General features: G+C 40.6%; 2 protein-coding genes across 3 annotated transcripts in view; one reads left to right on the forward strand and one right to left on the reverse strand.

Moving 5' to 3' along the window:
* The window catches only part of LOC100696677 (E3 ubiquitin-protein ligase NEURL1), a 34,308-nt gene extending 25,295 nt beyond the window's left edge, over positions 1–9,013 (forward strand). The window contains exons 5-6 of the mRNA XM_005474231.4: positions 4,936–5,115; positions 5,709–9,013. Of these exons, the coding sequence (XP_005474288.1) occupies positions 4,936–5,115; positions 5,709–5,953 (425 nt within the window). The 3' untranslated portion in view covers positions 5,954–9,013. The remainder of the gene's footprint in view (positions 1–4,935; positions 5,116–5,708) is intronic.
* A 4,018-nt stretch (positions 9,014–13,031) lies between these two features.
* LOC100700527 (SH3 and PX domain-containing protein 2A) overlaps positions 13,032–21,989 on the reverse strand; it is a 61,521-nt gene continuing 52,563 nt past the window's right edge. The window contains exons 9-14 of one of the 2 annotated variants that reach the window (XM_005474228.4): positions 20,535–20,618; positions 17,772–17,889; positions 17,352–17,680; positions 17,150–17,199; positions 16,162–16,281; positions 13,032–16,004 (exon numbers count right to left, since the gene is read on the reverse strand). In XM_005474228.4, the coding sequence (XP_005474285.1) occupies positions 14,076–16,004; positions 16,162–16,281; positions 17,150–17,199; positions 17,352–17,680; positions 17,772–17,889; positions 20,535–20,618 (2,630 nt within the window). In that variant the 3' untranslated portion in view covers positions 13,032–14,075. The remainder of the gene's footprint in view (positions 16,005–16,161; positions 16,282–17,149; positions 17,200–17,351; positions 17,681–17,771; positions 17,890–20,534; positions 20,619–21,989) is intronic. The other variant, XM_005474230.4, reaches the window with a different exon arrangement.

Here is a 21,989-nt window from a genome sequence, read left to right on the forward strand (position 1 = left end):
TCCTCCTTCTGAATAATTAAATCTTCGTTCAAGGAAATCAGATGTGCTCACAGATCTTTGCAGGGTGTCAGTTGTAACTTTCCATTCTTAACTGAGTGTGTGATCGTTGAATGACCTTTGGAAGCTGAATTCCCACTCAGTCAAGTCATGAAATAGTTTCTCCCTCCTCTGTTGTCTGGGGCTGCTCTCTGCCTTTTTATCAACTCATATATCGCTTTTGGAATTTACATCCAACCCCCACGATTTGCCCGTGAATGTTAACTTTGTACCGTCGGATGAACAGAACTCGTATCAGCTGGGTTTGATTCCAGCAGATTTCACACCGTGGTAACGTGGCGTTACCTGAAGGTACTCTGAACTAAAAGTGTGGGTGTGCGTACACAGTTCAGGACTCAGAATGAAAAAAGTAGGAACACATAATTGCGCTCTCCAAAATAATTTCTTGGTTGGAAATGAAATGATATGGGTTATATGTAAATGCTTTAGTGATTATGACTGAGTAAAAACAGATTTTTTTCAGGGAGCTTTGAGGAAATTGATTTGCCTTCAGGCTCTGTCCAAGAGCTACAGATCACTTGATTGTTCAACTCTTCAGAGCATGTAATCAGTCTACTCTGTACATATTTGAATCTCTTTGGGAGATTTTCAAAACAGGGTTTACTGTAGGTGAAAAATTGAAGGCCCTCGTGTCAGTAAAAGGTTATTTTTCCAGGTCATTTGACATTCAGCATCTGCCCTCATTTTGTGCAGAACCAGGTTAAGATTGAAATATTTATTTTGATTTCCTCGGTGGTAAGTCTCCTGCACTTTAAGGATTTTCGAGTTTGAATTTTTATAAGCTGGAGCGTGGACATAGTTTATTTGCATGTATCAGTAAAATATAACAGCAGGCAGGAATCATAAGTGAGTGCTTGTGATCTGTTTATCTTCATCGCAGATTAAGTCTTGATAAATTCCGGGAGTAATTTTTTAGAGAACAGTTTTCTTACAGCTCAGAATTACAGGATAGACATCTTTTCATAGAAAATCTAACATTTGAGATGAAAAAGAGGGTCAAAATACTCTGGTTGGTTAGTTTTTTTTTCTATAATAATTCATCTGTGGATTCTCTGCTCTCTCTGCTTTCATGTAGTCAGTCAGACCAGGAACTGAAGAGGTTATTTCTGTCTTGCGTGGGCTCCCAGCAGTCAGCATTATGTATCAGGAGGGTGCCTGTGATCGCTCCTCATGATGCCCTCCATATGCATTATTAAAATGTAATTGCATGGAGAATTGCGATGCTGGGTTTTCCACCCACAGCCAGTTCCTGTCACACTGGTCCTCAAGTCGTCTTTGTACTTCCTCTTTTCCTTCTGCCTTTTTCTTCCTCTTTCTCCCCCCCGTCCTGATTCTTTGGGGGTATGAGCATTCTTCGAGTCATTACCCACTCCAGCTGTGGGGAGTGCATTTGTGACGTCTCTGCTCACCCACTCGCAGCATCCCGCACGCCATGAGTTGCCATGGAAACATCTAGCCAGTGAGGCAAGTGACAGTTTGTCGTGGCTGGGTGTTGTCAAGCCCGTGAAGCGGAACAGATGGGAGACTGTTGCTCTCACGTGGTCATTTTGTCCATGTTATCTCAGAAACAGCGATTTGATCTTTTCATGGGTCGGTCTAACGGTCTACTCGTGTAATTACATGCTAATTTCAGTTGTAAATGTTATTAATACATATATGAGCTGTAATTTATTAACTATTTTCAAGAAAGATTCAGCAGAGAATTATCACCTAACTCTGACCACAGAGCTTCCAGCATCTTTCAGTTCATTTTTGTGGTTGTACTCCCCACAGCAAGTAACCTCTTCTCAATTTAGGGTTTAAATAAACCATTTGTTATTAAGTTGTGATCTATAGTAATAGTATTAGTATAAAAAAATGCTACTTATTTTTTAGCACTCTGTTTTAGATGCCTGGCAGTTACTCAGAATTAGCTGCTGAACTTGCATCTTTTAAAAATTGTGCTTTACATATTTATGTTAATTTTGATCAATGAAAATATCAAAAAATGTAGTTAATGCAAGAACACTCTGCAGGTATTCTTGCAGACAGCTCCAAAATCCTTCACCAGTAGGACAGGACAGCTTGTATGCAGCTTGTATCACGCCACTTGCTGTTGCTTGTGGAGCTTAATGCGTTGGCTATGAATAGACTGTACACTCACCGGCCACTTTGTTAAGTACACCTGTTCAGCTGCTTGTGTATCAGCCAATCACACATCAGCAACCAAATGCATTCAGACATACAGACATGGTTGAGATAACCTGCTGAAATTCAAACTGAGCGTCAGAATTGAGAGAAAAGGTGGTTTAAGTGACTTAATGTTATATAGCTGTTGTTCCCAGATGGACTCTAGTGTTCACAGAAAAACTGTCCAGTCAGGAGCACTGTCTCTGGGCAAAACACACCAGAAGTAGAAAAAAAAAAAACGAATCTCACAAAACACGGAGACGCTAACGTGACAGAACAGCTGCAGAAGTGAAAGAAACCAAAGCAGGTGAAGGACTGCATCGAGACACGCTTAGGGGAAGCGGAAGTTTATCAGTGTTATGATGGAGAAGTAGATGCAAGTGCATTATTCATATAATCCTGTAGATACATGTTGCTATTAGCCGTTTACTGCTAGTTTGTCACTACTGCAGCTGTTGCTTCACGTTATTGTCGCCCCCCAAAAATTCCTAGTTTGTTTTGTGAGTTATGTTCCACTTCTATTGTTTTTTGTGTGCTTTTGCAGCATTTTTCTATTTGCTGTCAAAACAGAATATCAAAATCTAACAATCTTTCAGATGGCCAGCAGAAGCCCGCTTCTTTGGTTCCCAAATGAAATCTGATAGTACAAGAAAATGACCCTACTGCTAATTTCATGATCTCATTAAATACTTTTCCAGTGTGTTTGTGGTCTCAACCACTAGATTCAGGTCTTCTTTAATATAACATGATGTTCATTTTCTAAATTATGGTCCCATTTAGAGTAAAACAGAAGACAAAGCAGGGTATGTTTTATGATCTGGCTGCCTTTCCTCCTCCGCCTCCTTGTGTCTTGCTTGTTTGTTTTCTTTTAAATGCTGGTATGACATCCATCGTTAATATAAAACCCATGGCTGCACTGCAGTAACTAGAGCCGACTCATAATTGTTTGGATTTTGGAGTATGGTGGTAAGAAAGAATAATATTTAGTCAACCTTTAGCAAAATTTAGGGGGACAAAAACAGTTAAAAAAGGAGTTTCCCTCACACCTGACGCCAGGAAAACACGTTTAGCATGGCAGTGAGTTCACTGTATTAGCACATAAGCTAGTTGCTAAAAGAAAATATGCAGTACTTGGTGCATGGAGGAGTTAAGTGGGGGGGTAAAACAGGGCTAAAAGGAGAGCGAATATCAAACTTAGGTTTGGTGGAGGAATGCTAATGTTCATCCATAATTGCTTGATGCGTAAATAAACAAGTGTTGAAAGCCACTATACACATGCTCAACCACAAATAAGTCTCCTGCACTGCCAGCACAACCAAAGACACACATACTCACGATCTCACAGCCAGCCATAAATGCATAATACAAGAGAAGATGGAAGGGCACATGAATAGACAAGAAGGTTATCCATTCGGCCTTATTGGAGTTCACCAACACATTAACTCAGAGCTGCCACATAAGTGCTTAATGGAGTGCCGTTTAAATGCTACTGTATGCATACGTCCTCTCGCTTTAAAATATATAATAAATTTATGAATAAATAAACAGATGACTCTGAGAAGAGTGTGTCTCAGCAAAGTGCTGCGATCATCATTCCCAGCGCTGACCTTAAATGCAAGTAAATTAGGGAACGTTTAAGCACGGATAACCAGAAGCAGTGTGTTGATGCAGACTTTGCTCCATCCACTGACTTTTTTTTTTCTTTCTTTCACACAAACACACTGGTGGTTGCATGATTAAAAAGCTACTATGACTTGTTTACATAGGCTGAAACTGAACTGCAGCGGTTCAAGTGGTCCAAGGAAAAGGCATCAGAGTTCAGGGCAGCGAATCGGGGCACGTAGCTAGAGTTACGCAACAAACTGTATACATTTTACAAACCCTATTAACTTTTTCCCTTCCTTTTTTTTTTTGTGAATTCACAGCATTTTGCTTTTTTCCTGTATTTTCCCACCATCTGTGGTTCTTCTTTTTTTTTCTTGTTCTCCACTCCACATTGTATTGTAAGAAAATTTGGATAAGCAAATAGTGGAATTGAATGAAAACCATCGATATTAGATAATTTGACACATGGAAGCATGGTGGCGCCAAGTAAGTGACCAAACCAACTGTGTAGCAGTATTCCTGCCATGGTCAGTTGAAGGACAATGTGCAAACAACAATGCTGCATGACTGCCAGGCAGACTCGATCAGATTTTGTCTGTCTGTGAAATCGGGGTCGGTACGCTCTTCTGTGAGGAGAGATGAAGTGCCAGTATGAGAACTGATGCCAGAGCCCGTGGTTATGGGGTGCGGATGGGGACGCATCACACGGGACGCTCAAGAGAGCGTCTGTGGAGAGGGGGTTTTTTGTACCCTACCCAGAGGTATCGTGGGCTCATGAAGGAAGAAGGAAAAGGGGGGTGAGGGGAGATTACATCAACTCATAGGCTCCTGACTCACTCACACGCCCACACACACTGTAGACTCATAAGTCATCTGCTTGGTGATAGAGAATATTTGACGTACTTGTAAGGGAGAGAATGACAGGCTGAGACAGCGACAGAGATGCAACAAGACATCAAACCTCCTACATTAGCTAATTATCAGCTCTGACTCTCAAAGATGCGGACGACTGAAACGTGAAAAGTGAAATGTTTAATCTTTGCATGTGAAATTTTGGCACTTTTGAATACTTCTATAAAGGTATTGTTTCCTCTCTATCCCCAGGCTCATCTCAGCACCAGGACCTGCGAGGCCCATCGGTGCCCAGCTCTCCATCATGTACACCAAACACACCCACAATGCTTTGCAGTGGCAACTCTGAGTCCAACCTCAACACTCCTTTAAATATCAACCTCAATTCAAGTCTCAACTCCAACTACCACACGCTCTTTTCCTCCTCAACAGGTTTGTCCAAGCGTTAATTCTTTCCTGTCTTTGCGTACCTTTTCGGAGAAGTGGTCTCCGATTCAAGTATTTCCATATGCCTTGTTTTTTTTCCAGATTTTTCCATTGTGTTTATAAAAAAATTGTTTATGAAATTTAAATTTATTAAAATGCAGAGGTGCAACAGAGCAGTGAAACAGCCAGCAGCACACAAACGCTGACTGAACAGCACCAAGACGTCAAGTCACGATAAGCACGTCAGTGCATGAAGCAAATATTTACCTTGGTGATGTGAAGCAGCGATCCTTGACATCACTACCGTCCCAAGCTGCCGGCAGTATGACAGCAAAACTCCTGACATATAATGGCGGCAGCAGGAGTGATGATTGGAGTGCGCACTCAGTTATTCTTGCATAAAGTTGTCCTGAAGCTTCATTAGCAGGAAAAATAGGGGAATAGTGCTGACAGCTTAAATAAAAGAGGCGGTGGATGTAGGGTACGTCGCATTGAGCAGAGCTGAATCTGTCTGCGTGAACTACCTGGAAGGTTTCTTCCGTTTTTCTGCCTCACCTTCAGACTCACATATCTCTAATGGCTTTCTTTTGTCACCCCAGGTACAACCCCAAGCTCTCCATTCTCTAACCATCCAGAGTCCCCCACCTTCCCATCCTGCTCCAGCTCATGGAGTGATGAATGCACCATCTGCTATGAGAATGCAGTGGACACGGTCCTCTACGCCTGTGGGCACATGTGTCTCTGCTACGCCTGCGGTCTCAAACTCAAGAAGATGGCCAACGCGTGCTGCCCCATTTGCAGGAGGACAATCAAAGATATCATCAAGACCTACCGGAGCACGTAGGCTCGATAGGCGATGTCAGGTTCAGCTCGGCACATTGTCAAAGCCATGTGAGACTTCGTAAAGACACGGCACAAGCCTTGATCGTTTGCGTGTGCAGTCTGGCTCAGGTACTTTAAACTCCACCATTAAAGCTTTTTAATTATATCATGTCTAATGCACATCCTTGGGAAGCTAACAGTTGGTCCACTGAGATTCATCAGAGACCAATCCAAACGTACAGTTTGCTCAACGGAGACACATTTTTGTGTAATAACAGCACAACAACAACACACCTTGACCCACTTCCACTGAAGAGAAGAAGTAATCTGAAGAGGCATCCGTCCTGCTTCGCCACAGTAGCTCATCAGTCTGCTGGTGATAGCATCGCTGCTGGCTAGTTTTATGAGAAGTAAAATTGTCCAGAGGAGTGGAGAAATAAATCTGCGGTTTCACCAGCTGCTCCATCGCAGTTTTTCAGGTCGCCTTGGTTAAAGTGTTTTTTTTGTTTGTTTTTTTAAGTAGAAGCTCATGGCAAGATCAGATCACAGTGAGGAATGAGTAGAAAGACAGAGAAAGAATGTGGCGAGTGTGGTGTGTTTGTGGTGAAAGTGCTTCTCTAGCAATAAAACACAAAGAAATGTCTGACCCTACAGGCTGAAGAAAAGCCTGAAAGGGAGCTCTGTTGTGTTATAAATGAAGTGTTCTGCTGAATATCTCACCACCTGCTGTGCTTCTGTGAATGTCAGGCAAAGCAAGATTGCGCAAAGGGTAAAAAAGTGTGAACGTTGTCACCGCAGAAGGTCACGCTGGCGGTGAATGAGCATGTAAATCAGTGAGGAGGAGGAAGGAGGAGAGAGGATGTACATTTGGGATGGAGACAGGGAAGAAAGGGGCGTCTTTGCTGCATGTCAGAGTAAAGAAAATGTTCACGCAGACGTACCAGATACAACTTTAGAAAGCCTGTAAAATGAGGGACTTGCGTGGATTGCATGTCCTGCTTCTTGGCAGCCGTTCACACCATCTCTGGCTGGTTGCTAAAGCCTGCTGGATGCTATAATTGCACAAAAGTCATCCAAATAAACAGTGGTGGGCAGGGAAGCATTTTAAAATGCTGAAAGAGCACATGAAGATGATGAATCAACCTCTTCATCCCTGAAAGAATTATACGAAATCCCACATAAGTTACAGATGGCTCCTCTTACTTCAGGTTACGCCCGTCTCTTTCATGTATCGAATCTGAACGTGAATAATTGCTTTCAGTTATGACATATTTATGTGTCCTTGAGCGGATTGGAAATTTTAAAAAAAATCGCAAGTTTGTCATCAGTGGCAAGGATGTAGCTTGTTATTGTGGGACATTTGTGTAAAAAATGTCATTTGCATATCAGTTTCTGAGTGCTGAGTAAAAGCAAACTCCAAGGACATTTTCACTTGACTAATCTCTTGCATTATGTACTGCTTTGAAATGTTAAGAAACACAAGATATGTTCAGGTGTTACGCTGGCCTCGCTGAAACATTGCTCATCTTTAAAGTAGTAAGTGCTGATTTCTTTTCGAGCTTGTCGTCTTGTGGGGAAAAATTGGCAGTTACTGTATGTCGTGGAACATTTGAAGGACAGCTCCGTTTTCTAGTGTGCCTTTTAAAAAAGAAAAGCTTGGACAAAGTTAGGCTGCTCACTGTGAAAACCTAGAGGGATGCCGAGGTCCTTTTTTATCTTGGAGCCACAGGTGGGAGCACGAAAAGATTGGAAGCAAACGCATCAATGTGCTTAATATCAGCGTGTGCTTTTTATTCACTGCTAATGATGAAATGTTTGTGTCACTACAGTGTACAATACTGGAAATTAGTTGTGAGCGTTGAGAGATGCTCACCGTGTACATTTCTACCTGGGTTTGTTTTCCTTCCTGACCAAATATTACCTAGCAGAAATCCAGCATTGCTGAACGTTTGAAATGGATGAAGTGGTATTGATGAGTGTAATATTAACTGTACATTATGAGTTTTATTTATTTTTCAGTGCTACAATAAGAAATTATCACTGTTTCTTTCGTATGTGTGGATGTAGTGTCCAAAAAGTAAGAACATTGTTTATTTTATGGTTAGCAGACAAAGACTAAAGGAAACTTTTATTTCCCTGAAAGGCCCCTGCGGTTGTGTCAGCTGATTTTCACTGAAAGAAATAGTTTGACATTTTGGGAAATGCTTATTCATTTTGCGGTGAAGTTTCAGATGAGATGATCCATACCGCTCTCCGGTGGTTGCATGGTACGTACATTAAGTCAAGCACTCTATTTAACTACAAATTTGAGGTATTTGTATTTCGCTTGAGCATTTCCAGGATTTCAGAGAGAAACATTAGACTTTTGGGGATGCCACCTCAGTCTGTTGCTCTTCATGGAGCTACAAAATCAAATATTACTTTCTCTAAAAATTAGAGAAACTGAGAACCAGATGATAATGCTACTTCGCAACTGGTGGATATTTAAATAAGCAACTGTTTGCTTACAAGTTTGCCACACCACGTCAAACCGTGGCCTACCTGAACAAACACCCCGAAGGCTTCACTGTTTGCCTGCCAACTCGTCCCTGCCAAATAATAGTGCAGCCAAATCTGTCACACATCCTCTGGAAAAGTGGTGAATGGTGTAATTTGTACACTTTGATTTCAGCCGTGTGATATTTTTGGAGGTACTTGTTGCCTTTCTACAGTCGGGTGAGCTGCATCTCCAGACAAATAAGAGAGTGGTATCAATCTATTCGTCTGTTTCCCAAAAGGCCAAATAAGAGAAAATCAAATGTAAAGTTGGAATTGTTTGGCTTTACCTTTTGGTAAATTATATTTCTCCTAATCAAGCATATTTAAACTGTGTTGTGGCCTGTGAGTAGTTCTGTTGATTCTGAGAGCTTCTTTTTTTCCCCAAACGTGACCAAACTAAACCGAATGAGGCAGTACGTGAAGGTGGGCATTGTGTATTTTTGGACAAGAAAATTGGCTCTTTATTTTGGTTTTCTGGGCTACTTTGTGGTTTCTGAATTCGCTAATTATGTTCTGTTTGTTAAATAAAATTTAAATCACTGGCTTTCCTCTTTGTCTGTTATTTCCTATGACTGTATAACATGACAAAAAAAAGAAAAGGAAAGAGCACATAGAGCTTTTCTTTCGATACAATAAAGAGTGAAAACTGACCATTTCCATTTAACTGCCAGGGTGCTTTCTCTGTTTTATGCACAGCAGGAAAAAGGAAGTCAATCTTGCACAGACGGGGAATGAAAGTGCATTAGCGCCATTACCTTTTCCCAAAATATACATTATACAAATGTTTCATGGGAGATTTACCTCTTGTACATGAAAATTCAAATTAGGCAATAGCTCGAGAACTAAAAGGCGCCCAACACAAACACTCTCTGCAGTAGTATACTTGACTAACATCCCACCATATACTATATGAATAACAAAGGCAATGGCTTTTAGTAAACGGCTATAACTCATAGGGAAACTGTTTAGAGTTGTGGTATGTAGACCTGGACAGAGTGAACATCATCTGTTATTTACTACCCTGCAGGCCTGGCTCTAATGCAGCAAGGTTTTAAGCTGCACTCCAATAGGCACAAATACAGCCTGCGACGTGCGGACATGAAACAGGCAGCAGTGTGTTCAGAGGTGAGAGGGAAATACACAACCAGGGACTGCGAAAGTGACATGAATACAGTACATCTCGCTGGTGTCTGTGTACACACAGACTTTCCACTCAGACCTCTCAGTGAACCTGGCTGTGGGCCTTGTGAAGGCTTAGGGGCTTGCCAGACTTGTTTGAGCTGTGTTATGGTATCTCTTCTAGACAGCTGTTTGGTCAAACGCGCAAACTATCAACTTGTATTAATGTATTAAATTTGTATTCCAAGAAGGCAAGGTTACTATCGATTTTGAATTTTAACTACACATCAGACAGTCTGAGTTTGTGTTTGTTCCTCTGCTGTAGCCGAGGCACTGAGCTTTTGGTGTTCAGTGTGATGTAAAAATCTTTTCCTCAGTCAGATTGGTGGCGTCAAGGGACAGACTCTGAAAAGCGTTATTTAAAAACTGCAATTTTTGTTTTAAAGTCCGTGATATCAAATGAGTACTTTCAGCCCCACAGTAATTATTGAGCTGATGAAAGCGCAGGTGAAGGTCGCTGTGATGCAGTGCTTTGTCTGTACCAAGATGCTGAGTGCTGCTGCCATCCAGTGGCCAGAAACATGTCCAGCATCTTATGATAGAAAACGCAGACAGTAAGATTTAAAAAGCTTTCAGTGCATTTTAAAAAAAAAACAAATATTCCATTCAAAAACCCAGTCAATACATGGCAAGTTCATTTTTTATAAATAGTAATGGCAGTAGGTTGACAAGAATCTCATTTTATAGAATCAATTTTGACCATTAGCCATAAATATGGATTCTAGTACCATTCTTTAATCATGACATATACAGTATATATATATATATATATATATATATAGTTAATCAAATATTTTCTTTCCAGGTGCTATAAATCACATTTTCCATATTTCATCATCATAAACTATTAGCTAGTCTTTAGATATTTGTGGTGACACAATGAGGGACACATCGCTTTTAAATTTGAAGTCCCAGATAGTGTAATGCATTCCCTTCTTCTCCCATGTGATTCCTCATTTGCATTCACAAGTAAATAAACATGCACGCAATTGTGCACATTTAACTTGTTATAAAGATGATGAATGGACATCCACAATTAGTTCCAAGCCAATGACTGCACGGGTCTCAACAGTGGGATGGACATATTCCACATTAAATTCCTGTGGGTGGTAAATCTTATTACAATTCCGGAATCAAATCCAATATATCAGCAATATGCAGAGTCTGACACTGGAAAACCACTCCAGTGTTTTGATTTGGTGTTTCTCTGATTGCAGCTGAAGGCGATAATATTATACGTCTCCAGACTGGTAACTTAAACTTTTGCTTTGCGAGTTGATGCTAAATTAAGTCGCTCAGCAACCGCAGAATGAAAGCCAATGTCAAACATGCAGGTTCTCCTAAAGCAGTACTGCTGTCTATTAGAAATGAATGGAATCCTAAGCAGCCCAGGATGATCTAATTTATTTGAATGAAATCATCTGGCTGGTAAAACACTTGAGCTGTATTAGAGCTATATATATATGCAGATGTGGAATGAAACTAGATATAAACACATCCAATACTGAGATCTTTTACAGAGTTACAGGTAGAAAGAGAACTGAGGGGTATCCTATTGCCAGTGATTATGGCTGGTAATAAATTTCATCATACTTTCTGTCACCTGTTAACAGGATTATACAAAAAAAACTACCCACTGGAATTTTATAAAACTTGGTGGAGAGCTGTATTTAGAGAAAAAACCTTTTGTGGGTGGGTCCAGAATCAAAATGCTTTTGTGAAACAAGGTATTGGACTTGGGAGAGGATGTCCTCTCAGTGTGCCCTTCTAGCTCTCGATCTGCTCAGATGATAATGATCACATTCACTCACAATAAAGAAGTGCCCCTAAACACACCTGCAACGCAGACGGGAATAAGTTCATTTTGGTTTATCGCTTTTACAACAATATCAGTTTTCTAAATTGATATGTGTGAAAGATGACTCGTTATTTTTCCTTCCTTGATAGGTCCTAAAAAAATGTTAAAAAAAAACATTAAAAATGAAGCATTTTAGAGGCATTTAAGGAGTATCAGAATACTATATGTAGATCCCGTTTTACATAATTAATACTATTCAATAATGCAGTTATGTGAAAAAGACAGTTTTCAAAGAACTTTAGAACAGTTTTTAGCAGCAATAACTTGAAGGGATCCTTTTCTGTATGACTTCAGCAATCTTTTAAAGTGCTGATGAACAAATTTGGCCCACCCTTCTTTAGTTCTTTGAAGCATTTATTTATGTCCCAGCATATAATTTCATTTAAATTCTGGTCTGGACTTTGACAGATCCACTGCAACATCTTGATTCTTTTCTTTTTCAGCCATTCTACAACAGAATGGCTGAAAAAAGTAAACTGTCCTGTTTATGACTCAATTTTGGCCAAGCTTGGCATCACATTTGACTCTAGAATACTTTGGTATTCAGAGGAGTTCACAATAGACTCAGCGATTAGGTGCCCAGGTCCTATGGCAGCAAAATAAACCGACTCATTTCCCCTCCACCACCATACTTGGCAATTGGTATGAGGTGTTTGTGTTGGTATGTTGTGTATCTCCACTTTAGTTTCATCTGTCCAAAGAAAATAGTTCCATGCTGCCATGTTCTTTTTAGACAGAAGAGGCTTTCTCCTGACAATCTTTCAAACTGTTCACTGAACTTTAACATCTAACATGATAACTGAGGCCTGCAGAATCTAAGATGTAGCTCTTGGTTTGTTTGCAGTAACTTGGGGTAAACTTGCTAAACTGTCCACTCCTGGGAAGACTGTGCCATTGTGTTAACACACACATGAATGCGTCAGACAAGCAAACTGTTAATAAACAGTTAATAAATTGCATTTTATTAGCATTACCTGGCTGCTAGTTATCCCTTTTCTCCCCCGAATGGAGGGAGTCTTTAATCTGTTCTGTTTGCTTGTCTGTGATGGTAGATATCAATAACAGTGCAAGCTGATGTCATTTTGGTGACAATCAGGTCAAGAACAGACCAAATGTGAAAATCGGTAAAAACTTCATATTTTTTATAGATTGCATTCAAACTTCACAACAATGGACTGGGCCTTGGGGGCCTTGACCTTCACTGTTAGCACCCAAGGTCAAAGTTGAGAGCAAATTAAGAAACCACATATTGAGTAATATATCATATGAAAGTGGTTGAAGAGAGGTGTAAGCACACTTAAAAAAAAAAAAGAAAAGAAAGAAAAAAACTAATAAAACATCAATGTTTTAGTATACCCCTCGCCCTTTGGGGGACATGCACTCTCTAAGTGCTCTTGCTAATTCCTGTGAAAGCACTAAGGGTGTACTTCATTTTTCACATGTTGGGAACCACAGGAGCAGGAAAACAGCAAGTACAGGTAAAATTTAAAAATTAAAATAAAAAAAAAACCAGATAAAAAGCAAATGAATGTTCAAAAGTGCATTTATTAAAGTAATTCTTTTGGCACTTTAGTTATCATCACTGATCAAACAGTTAACATCAAACAAAAGTGAGAAGGTGAGCGTCCCCCCAAAGAAAAGAATACTGTCAAATTTACTGCCCAGCAGAAATTCAAAATGTTATTATAATTAATAGAGCAGTTCACTTTAGAAAGGTTTAAATGACTTTTGCCTTTGTAATAATAAAACATGTATTAACATAATTATTAAGTAATGAATTTACAACATTTTCACTGAGCTTTTGGAAAGCTCTAATTCTGGAAAATTTGCCTCTAAAATGAAAAAAAAAAAGTTTAAGGGTGCTCTGCTGTAAGTGTTTTGAACTTTAAGGGAGAGAAAATGCTTGCAAATTATTTCACGAGGACAAAATTACATAATTAAATGGATAAAATATTTCACATGAAGGTGACATACAGTATAAAGAGATATAAAAAGAACATGCAGCACCAAGATTTGACTAACACAAAGCAGCTTTGGCAACAACAGAGATTTTCTTTAGGAAATACTGTAAAAAATAACAATTACAAAAAGGTTTAATTTCAACAGCTCAAGGCATCGTCAGTATAATGAATCATTTCAAACATGCAGTAAGCTTTAAATTCTTAAAATGTGTTTAATAAAATTATGTTAGAAACTAACAGAAAGGGGTTCAAGGAGTAGACACAAAATGACGTCTTATTTCAAGTTAAAGGTAACCACTGGAGAATATCGTTAACTCACTATTCCACTCTCTGGTGTTGTCTTTGGCTGTTGTTAAGTCCCGATATATTGTTCCTGATGCAAAGTCTTAGGCACTGTATCGTGTAGATTCATATTACCAGATGCCTTGTTTCATTACAGAGTTAAAATTTGATGGGGCTGCTCGCTTTGGCAAAGGTACCGGAATTCAGTCCCGATTTAATGTCCGTGAGTTAGCGGTTTTTTCTTCTTCTTTTTTTTTTACAAAATAAGTCTGTAAGAGTAGTCTTTACACGCATGTCCAGAGTTCTGCCAGCTCCATACACGAGTGCTAGTGCTTTTTCTCGAGGTAATTTGAGGGCACCCATCCTTTCCTTGGTCTGCCATTGTCCAGAACTTTGCAGTACCACCACCCATTGGGGTTCTTTTCAAGAACCTCCAGACTCGTCCCCTCAGGAAATCCCATCGTCTCCTCATCACCAGGGTAGTCTGCTATGGAGACGTAAACCTCTCTGAGGTTGTTATGGATGATGTGGGGCTTGGGTTTCACTGTAGATACAGGTAGGGCATTCTTCTGAGAGCTGACACCAAGGGATTCAGAGCTACCAGTACCAGATCTGTTCCTGCTGGGGAGTGCTATGTTATTTGGTGCCAAACTGCGTGGCACAGTGCCAAAGGAGGCATTGCGTCGCACTGTGGGGCTGGTGCGTGGGTGGTCTGTTGAGTTGAGAGACTCATTTCTCCTGAGAGAGCCAACAGGGCTGGGACCGTCTCTGATGGGGGCTGAGATGAAGACAGATTGCGGTCTGACAACCTGCTGCTGCTTGGTGCTGTTCTGCTTGAACGAGCCAAACAAACCCGTAGGTTTGGAGAGACCACCTGGAGGCTTGGAGGGGATGGGTGGGGTGACCTTCTTTAGGTTTTGGTTAATATTATTCAATGCACGCACCCTTTGTTCATTCTTCTCCAGACTGTTGGACTTGCTAAGGCTTCCAGGTTTAGTCGGGGTGCCATCGGATTCGGATCCTGCCGTGTCATCTTGTGGCCTGACAGGTTCCAGGTAATAAGTTGGAGCCCAACCCTCTGCATCTCCCCAGCGAATATACCACCAGCCACTTTCCTGCTTCTCTAGCACCTCCACCTCCACTCCACCAGGAAAGCTAAGCTCAGACTCTTGGACTTTCTCGTAAGGGTCTGTGGTGCGGTACAGGCTACAACCTTCCAGGTCAGAGTCTCCCCGGCTGCCTTTAGAATAGATGGAGGAGAGATCTGATGTGCTCTGAGATGAGAAGGAGTCCTCAGAGGAGATAACTGAAGCAGTCTCCGAGTCCTCACCTTTAGCTTTGGTACCATTCTTCAGCTGTCCCGTTGGCCGTAATTGCCTTCTTAATGTGCTGATGTCCATCTTCTCTGCACTGGAACTCTTTGCTAGCTGTGGTTTGGGCCTCACCACTGGCCTTAGCTTAGACGAAGATTTGGTGGATGAGGATGGCTTGCTTTCCTCCGGGTCTTTCTTAAGTCTAGATAGATCTGGAGTGGACTCAGTGGAGGCAGATTTTGGACTGGATGCCTCATCAGTTTTGGTTGAAAATGAGCTCCCATTCAAGTCGATCTTGAGCTTATTACCTGCAGGTTTCCGTCCACCGGATGTTGGGGGTGCAGTCTTGCCAGTTTCTGACAAGACATTTGTCTTGGAAGAATTGGAGTCCCTGCTGCACTGCCTCTCTGGGGTCTCCCTGAATGGTCGAAAGCCATCGTTCTCATAGATACATTCTTCCTCACCTTCTGCCTCTCCCTCTGCCTCGTGGCCATCTTCAAATGACTCACCCATCTTGAAGGAGGCACTGTGGAGTGATGAGGCTGGTGAAGGCTTTGAGGACATGTGAGAGCCCTTCTCTGAGGAAGTGTCCTCATTCTTTCCATCTACCAAGGAACTATCTCCCCTCAGAAACTCAAACTCAGACTCCAGATCCAGATCGCCAATGGCAGGGACATCATATTCTGGCTCTTCATACACAGGCTTACCAGGAGACACAGGAGACTCTGGGGCCTCAGACCCAGGGCTGCTGGGAGGTGCGGTCTCCACTGAGTCCTGTTTCTTGACAGGTGGAGCTGGAGGTGGAATTTTTGGGCGGCACAAAGTGCTTGTTCTACGATTCAGGTTGGGTTTTTTACGTTTGTCAATGTAGGAGCAGGGAGCCCAGCCCTCCTTTTCTCCTATCTGGACATACCACCAGCCACCAGAGTTCTTCTCAATGACCTAAAACACATTTCCAAAGAAAAAAAAAAGTATATTTTTGTCTTTATGTGAACCCATTTTACACATTTTAATTTCAGAGGTGTTATTGAGCTATTGAGCAAGAGATATGTGACTGATGTTTATGGTAATCTTGTGCCTTAAAATAAAGAGTGCTTACCTCAGCTTTTTGTCCTCCGTTGAAACTGATGCCATCGGATATACAGGACTGGAAATCTGCAATGGTGTAATACTCTGCTTCAACTGTAGGGGGCTCTGGAGGAGAGGGCAACTGAAATCCCTACATGAATAAAAAATGGGCTCTATTAGATTTATTGTCAGTGATTAAAAAAGAAACAAACAGCATCTGCATTTGTAGTTTATATTCAAACCCCTACATTTAAGACGCTTATGGTAACTTTTTTCTCCACATTATTTAAATGTATAATAATAATAAATAATACACTGTTTCCAGCAGTACATAAGGTGGTTATCCTCGATAGCAGCAGTCCCTAACCCCCGGGCCACGGACTGGACTGGTACCGGTCCGTGAGTTGTTTGGTAACGGGCCGCAAGAGTTGAGGCTTGGGTGTGAAATTTATGGTTTTCAGGGTTTTATCGGTATTTTTTATCGTTTTTATCGTTAACACGGTTTTCCTGGGTCTTTTCCCGTGTGTTATGAATAAATCTTCTTTTTTTTGGTACCGGTACTTACATAGTGCTTACAGATTGAATCAGCGTCACTTTCATAAGGGTTGGAGTTTTTTTGTTTGTTTGTTTTTATCAGAATGGGTACTTTTATCTTTAAAAATTTAAATATGTTGGTAGATGGACAGGACATTAACTTAAACAATGTGAATACTTCTTCAGTTACACATTGTTGTATGTTGGTAAATGTCTCTATGAAGGAAAAGTCACCAGTAACAAAGTCTCGTGCACACTCATTAACTTGAGATGAATGCAGTAACATTTTCCCTTTGATGTGTCTTTTTAAGTAAAGATTTACTGGTTTGTTCTTCAACAATGATCAAAATCATTAATAATTACTTACAAGTTGTATACATTTATTATTAACACCCTTTTTTCACGCTTTCTGACCTTTATCAACCAAAAATAATAATTACATGTATAGAGGGATAGATGGATAACTGAAATATCATCACTCTTACCAGGGTTGCATCTCTCCGAGGAGGAGGTTTTTGCCTGAGAATGGGAGAACCTGTGGGAAAATAACAGAAAACACACAAATGGATGTTTGGTTACATTTAATGAATGTGCTTCACATAGATATACCATAGATTCAAAAGATATCTGCCCACACTTGATAATATTCAAGTCACTATGACAAAAAATGTTAAGGGCATGACTAACCAATTTCTACCCGATGTGGGGCAATTCTGGCTATAGCGGGTGAAGCAGGCTCTGCTTTGCTTTTTCCATCCTGTGGGGCATTAACAGGGCTGGAGTCAGCACAGGGGATTGGCAAGCTTATCTCCCTCCTGGCGACCTGTGGACTCTCTGGGACACCTTCAGTCTGTACATCCTTCTCACTTAAGGCTTTCTTGTTAAGGAGGTTGCTGATCTCCATGATGTTTCCTATGATCTCCACTGGGCCTGTCACAGTCTTCTTACGGGGAGAGAACTCATCCTTCATCTTTTTGAGGTAAGATGCTGGAGCCCAGCCCTCCTTATCTTGGTACCTGTGAAGTAAGTTGGAGGAGAAAATGATAAAATATTGTAGAACGAAGAAAAAAAAAGAGTCAGAAGCAAGTAAGGAGAGCTGTACTGTACCTGATAAACCACCAGCCTTCCAGATTCTTCTGAATCACCTCCACAGTGACACCTTTCTCAAAAGCAATTTCATCTTTCCCTTGGCTCGAGTAGGGCTGCACTGTTATGTACTTCTCTTCTGCAAAAGAGAATGAGTTCAGATTTTGACAGCAACGAGATCTCCGAAAACAAAATATTTAATGGAAACGAAAAAATAAGACAGAAAACTCTTAGCCTAAAGTCTTTTTATAGACTTGAATTTTTTATGACTACACTTCAGTAATGAGATGACACATTACATTATGAAGCACTATATAATGATAGATTACCCTGAGATACACCGGACCTGTGAGATGAAACAGACTGGATGTGCTTTCAGGCAGATGTGTGAGTATGTGCTCAAATGGTCTTTGGCACGTGGGATTTGTCTATAAATTTTTCTTTATCTACCTAAGAAATAACTACAGGACATAATTAATTCATGTCGTTAACGTACACAGATGTGCTGCAGTGTTAGCAACTGTTTAGCAATGTCTCACACAGCAATAAAATCCGTTGTAACTTGGAATGTTTGCATCATTATTACTGGTAATGGATTACGAGTTCCAGTCTGATTCCCAGCACAAATAAGGAGCAGTGGGGCACCCTGGTGGTGCAGAATAGGTACACATTGCTTCTGAGTCTTAAAATAATACTAAATATACACAGTGAGTATGCACATGTGATAGCAGTGCTTTCATGTAAGTGAGGGAATATATCTCTGTAATAAGAATAATGCCCATGTTTGTGGAAAGAGAAAATGAGGCACGCAGAAAGGCCAACTTAAAAAAAACAAAACAAAAAAAAGCAACTGACCCGCTTGATTTAAGCCCTCAGATTGCATGAAGCTCCTGTTAGCTTCAGCTAAATCTAAGAATATAGTTTATTTATTTATTTATTCATTTATTTATTTATTTATTTATTGCAAAGCATTTGAAGAAATGTTCTGCTTGCAGCCAGTGTGGACAAAATAATATTCCAAAATGGTTTAATGACATGTGAAAGTATATTTTAGTCTTGGTTCTGTATGAAAATAAGTGAAAGCAGATACACTGAACAGGGTCATCTCAGCACAGAAGCCTCCTCTTTCAAACCTTCTGTTTTAGAGGGACAGCCAATCAAAAGAAAGTTTGCCCAAAGTAAGAGGAAATGTTTCAGGCAGTGGAAGAACTGAGGTGCTGCACAAAAGTGCAGTATAAAACACATAAGCATAATTATGAACTGTGAATCATGCAGCGCCACTCAAGTAGAGCCAAGAATAAAAACCTTGTGGTCATTTTCAGCTCCACTGACAGAACGTAATTAGTTCTATAACATGACCATGGGAAACTACAGCACATGGGTCAAACTAGTGTCTTAAAAGTGTCCTTGTCCTTTCGACAGGGAGTATCTCCTAACTCAGCACATAACAGAAAGCAGAGGCACCACGCTGATTTATGCATTCCCATGAGGCCGAGGGCCAGAGCAAAGTCATCATTTCCTGTCATTATGGCAATTCCTGTCTAAACACAGGGAACACAAGGAGAAGAGGTGTGCTCATAAAAAAGGAGAGGAGCACATAAAAAAGTGCTGTTCTGTATGCCGTTTTCCCAGTTAGTTCACAGGAATCAACACTGTGGTAACAAATTATTCTGTTTTCCTTTTCTCCACCCATTTCCAAGGTTGTGTAGGCAGCTTAAATGGCTGTGGGGATAGTAAGTCCTTTCAAACTCGTTGGGTACAGGATATTTTCTGAATGCTTTATTTTTCCTTTTCCCTGGTTCTTCCGGCCACTTTGTGTTGGGGCTGCTAAATCGTTTGCCTCTTACCAACTTCTTTCAAACAATCTTCAACAATATCCAATGAAGGGAAATTCTGAATCAGATGTTATGGTAACCACAACATGCATCGGTGTTATAAAGTGTTCATGTGGAGTCAGCAAAAAAAACAACAAAACACAAAGCTGAATTTCAGTCATGGGGTGGAAACTACTCTCTCTCCACTCTAGAGAGCAGCATGCACTGCCAAGTGCAAAGTTTGGGCTGAACTCAATAGCCTATCCTTGCTCCTCTGTCAGCCATCCAAATGCATCTCTTGTGAAGAAAACCCCTGGCCGCGGTAAGAAAAACATGTGCAAGTTTGCTCGCAAACTAAGTGGAAGATTAATAAGACTCTTTGTTTATCAGTCAATGCTGGTTGCTATCTGCACCAAACCAGGAGAGAAATGTCTGTTTGTACCACACTTTGACAGAACACACACTTATTACAGATCTACATACACGCTTCATTTGCTCATAAAACATAAAATATGGCTCTAAACTGCAGCATAAGGCATTCCTTAGTCTATTACGCAACTACTTTCAGATGAGTGGGTAGTTTTTTGTTTTTTTTTCCTCTGTGATTTGGAGACGATTGGCTTTGGCATGCGGAGTATAATTATAATAAAAACGCTTACGTGGAGCAATTTTGTAGCATAATTTGAGCTTAGCATCAATAATTAGTGTATATAAAGTTGCTGATTTCACCTTTGCTTTCCAGGCCCGTTTCATATTAACGTCAGTTAGTGGTTAGTTGTGGATTGTGGCTCGTGATAAATGCATTTGCTGGAGGACAATGCAGGATGCAAGACTGAACAAATATGTGCATGTGATAAAAGTTGAGTCATGTGATAAGAGACAATAAATGAGATGGGGTGAGGACAACAGTAACAAAAAGAGAAGGGAGGGAAGGAAGGAGGGAGGCGATGCAGCATGTTTCTCAGTTCACCTCGGCTCTGCTGCCTGCTGATGACACCCCCCAACGTCCATCTCCGGTCCAGCCTCTTCAGATGAGCCTTGTGTCGCTTAGTAACTGACACACACACACACACACACACGGCGACCAGATGACAAGGAACAATCAAACAAACATGGAGACATGAAGAGCAAGCACAAATGTTACACAAACACACAACACACAAATGACATGGATCCATTATTAGCTACATGGAGGACACTAAAACACGACCACAACGCAAAACATGGTGGACAGTTAGTATGAGTGGATGGAGGTTACAAAAGAAGTGTTAAAAACCAAGACATCTTCTCTGTGGCTTGTAATTAGCATGTTGTTATCACAGAGGCTCCCCCCCCCCTGTTAGGTTTGAGCATGTGGGACGCATATTGCCTTCCAATTAATGGAGCAGCTGAGAGCTGGTTAGAGATGTGCACCTAGAAGGGTCCACATTTCCTTGTATTTTATATGTAAAACGGCTAAAATGGAAATGATTTCTGACAGTTCAGACATTAAACAAGATCCTTTTTATATAGAAATTTTAAAGAGACAGTCATAACATTTGGTTATAAAAGATTTCAAGTCTGAATCATACTCACAAAGCAGCTAAACTTTACACAAAGACTCAGCATCTTACCAGTTAATACATTTTATTTTGCTTCTTTAATGTTCACAAAAACCAAAGTATAAGTACATCAGTTTGCCATTTTACTGGTGGCTATACGCCAGTCTATTTTCCTCACCAGTTGCCTCAGAGGAAAGAAATAATTCAGCACAAAACGCCTCCATAAAGTCACACATTATTGTTCCACACCTTACTGTTTGCACATACTAAACAAAGCAAAAATAAGGTGTTTAGTAATACTGGTAGGCAGATATATTGGACTAAGGTAAATAGCTGCACTCCCAGAAATACATGACTATCATTTGTGTCGGTGCTGGCAGTATCATTGTTTTCCTCTTATTTTCTGCCAGGAAGCAGACGAACGTATTTCCCAAAAGCATTATGATGACTTTTGAACAAAATAATACCAAAACAAGGAGGATGAGGGTTTGTTTACGCTTCCATCAGTGGGTAAACTCAAATCAGAAGATGTCTGAGTTTTCAACAACTATCATTATCAGAATCGGAAAACCAATTTTTGAAAAATATGTTGTTGTTTTCTTGGGGAGGGGTCCAAGTGACTATGTGGTGGTGCACAGTCGGCTGAAGACCGCAGAACTGATAAAGAGTTGCTTTAAGAGGTTCATGCCATTTCCAAGACTAATGAGACACATAAACATTAATTACACTGACAGACTGTCCTTCCTAAACACCCCTACTGGTTAACTCAGTAAAGAGATATCAGATAACTCCAAAAAAGAAGATATGAGTGCATGGTTTGCATATAGCCATGGGCCTGTGTGTAGTTATCCATTTGTTGTATTCTGAGAGGAGAAAAGGGCATT

This window comes from Oreochromis niloticus, linkage group LG13, assembly GCF_001858045.2.
Source record: "Oreochromis niloticus isolate F11D_XX linkage group LG13, O_niloticus_UMD_NMBU, whole genome shotgun sequence".
NCBI classification, from domain to species: Eukaryota; Metazoa; Chordata; class Actinopteri; order Cichliformes; family Cichlidae; genus Oreochromis; species Oreochromis niloticus.